General features: G+C 36.9%; 1 protein-coding gene across 1 annotated transcript; it reads right to left on the bottom strand.

Moving 5' to 3' along the window:
* Positions 1 to 478: 478 nt before the first annotated feature.
* Positions 479 to 949, bottom strand: LOC112524874. The gene has a single exon (XM_025134818.1). The coding sequence runs from the start codon at positions 947 to 949 to the stop codon at positions 479 to 481; it is 471 nt and encodes a 156-aa protein (XP_024990586.1).
* Positions 950 to 1,350: the final 401 nt, after the last annotated feature.

The raw sequence follows: 1,350 nt of genomic DNA, 5'->3' as shown, positions 1-1,350 counted from the left end.
CCTCTTTTTATGAGACAACACCCTTGAACCCCAAGCTTTCAATAAGTGACATTTTGACCCCAACTTTTCACTAAGTGACATGATTAACCTTTGACTGAAATGTTGGGTTTAAGGGTACAAATGGTGATGTCATGTACCTTGTACTCTTTTTGTACTACCTGAAGACCACTCCTTTGTTTTCTTCCTTCACCCCTCTCCTTCCTTTTTTTTTTAAAATAATTCAGGCGCCAAATCTCTCCCAAACACCAACAATAATAATCCGTTTCAAGAAAAATTTAAAAATAAAGCCCAACCAAATTTCACTCATTTCACAAATCTGCAGGCCTGGAATGCTACAATATTTTGAGCAGTTCACCAACTTTTATCCGAAATCACAAAATACCTTTCAAAGTTAAAAACACAAACATCCTATGAAATAAAAACTTATTTACAAACAAAGGTGGACTTTTAAGAATTCCAAAGGGGTTTTATGAGATTTTTAGCAGAGAGCAGCACAACTCTCAGAGTGCTGTTCTGAGACTACTGCCGGATCATGGTACACTTTTACCCTTTGGCCATTTACCTTGAAAATAGAGTTATCTTCCGGGTTTACCAAGTCCACTGCTCCATAAGGGTACACTTTAAAAACAAGAAAAGGCCCAGACCATCTAGACTTAAGTTTTCCAGGGAATAACTTCAGTCTAGAATTAAACAAAAGAACATGTTGGCCTTCTCTCAAGTCTCCGTGTTGTATTCTCTTGTCATGCCAAATTTTTGTTTTCTCTATATTGAGCTTGGCATTTTCATAGGACAACAACCTATGTTCATCTAGTTCACAGAGTTGTAGCTTCCTTTTCAAACCAGCATCTTTTAAAGAAAATTTTAATTCTTTTATGGCCCAATATGCTTTATGTTCAAGCTCTAACGGAAGATGGCAAGCCTTGCCATAGACTAGCTTGTATGGGGACATACCAATTGGTGTTTTGAAAGCGGTTCTATATGCCTATAAAGCATCGTCTAGCTTAAATGCCCAATCCTTCCTGTTAGGCTTGACAACCTTTTCCAAAATATTTTTTATTTCTCTGTTAGACAACTCTGCTAAGCCATTTGTCTGTGGGTGATATGATGTGGCTATTTTATGGTTAACATTGTATTTTGCAAGAACTCCACTTAACAAATTATTTATAAAGTGGGTACCCTCATCACTTATTAAGGCTCTGGGGGTACCAAACCATGTAAAAATTTGCTTTTGAATGAACTTCACCACAGTCTTGGCATTATTTGAATTACATGCCACAGCTTCTACCCATTTTGAGACATAAACTATAGCAACCAATATGTATTGACAGTTATTTGATGGGGGAAAAGGAC

The sequence above is a fragment of the Cynara cardunculus genome (genome assembly GCF_001531365.2).
Source record: "Cynara cardunculus var. scolymus isolate 2C chromosome LG 13, CcrdV1, whole genome shotgun sequence".
Lineage (NCBI taxonomy): Eukaryota > Viridiplantae > Streptophyta > Magnoliopsida > Asterales > Asteraceae > Cynara > Cynara cardunculus.
Note: the sequence above shows the minus strand (reverse complement) of the source record. Positions and strands in the feature narration are given on the sequence as shown.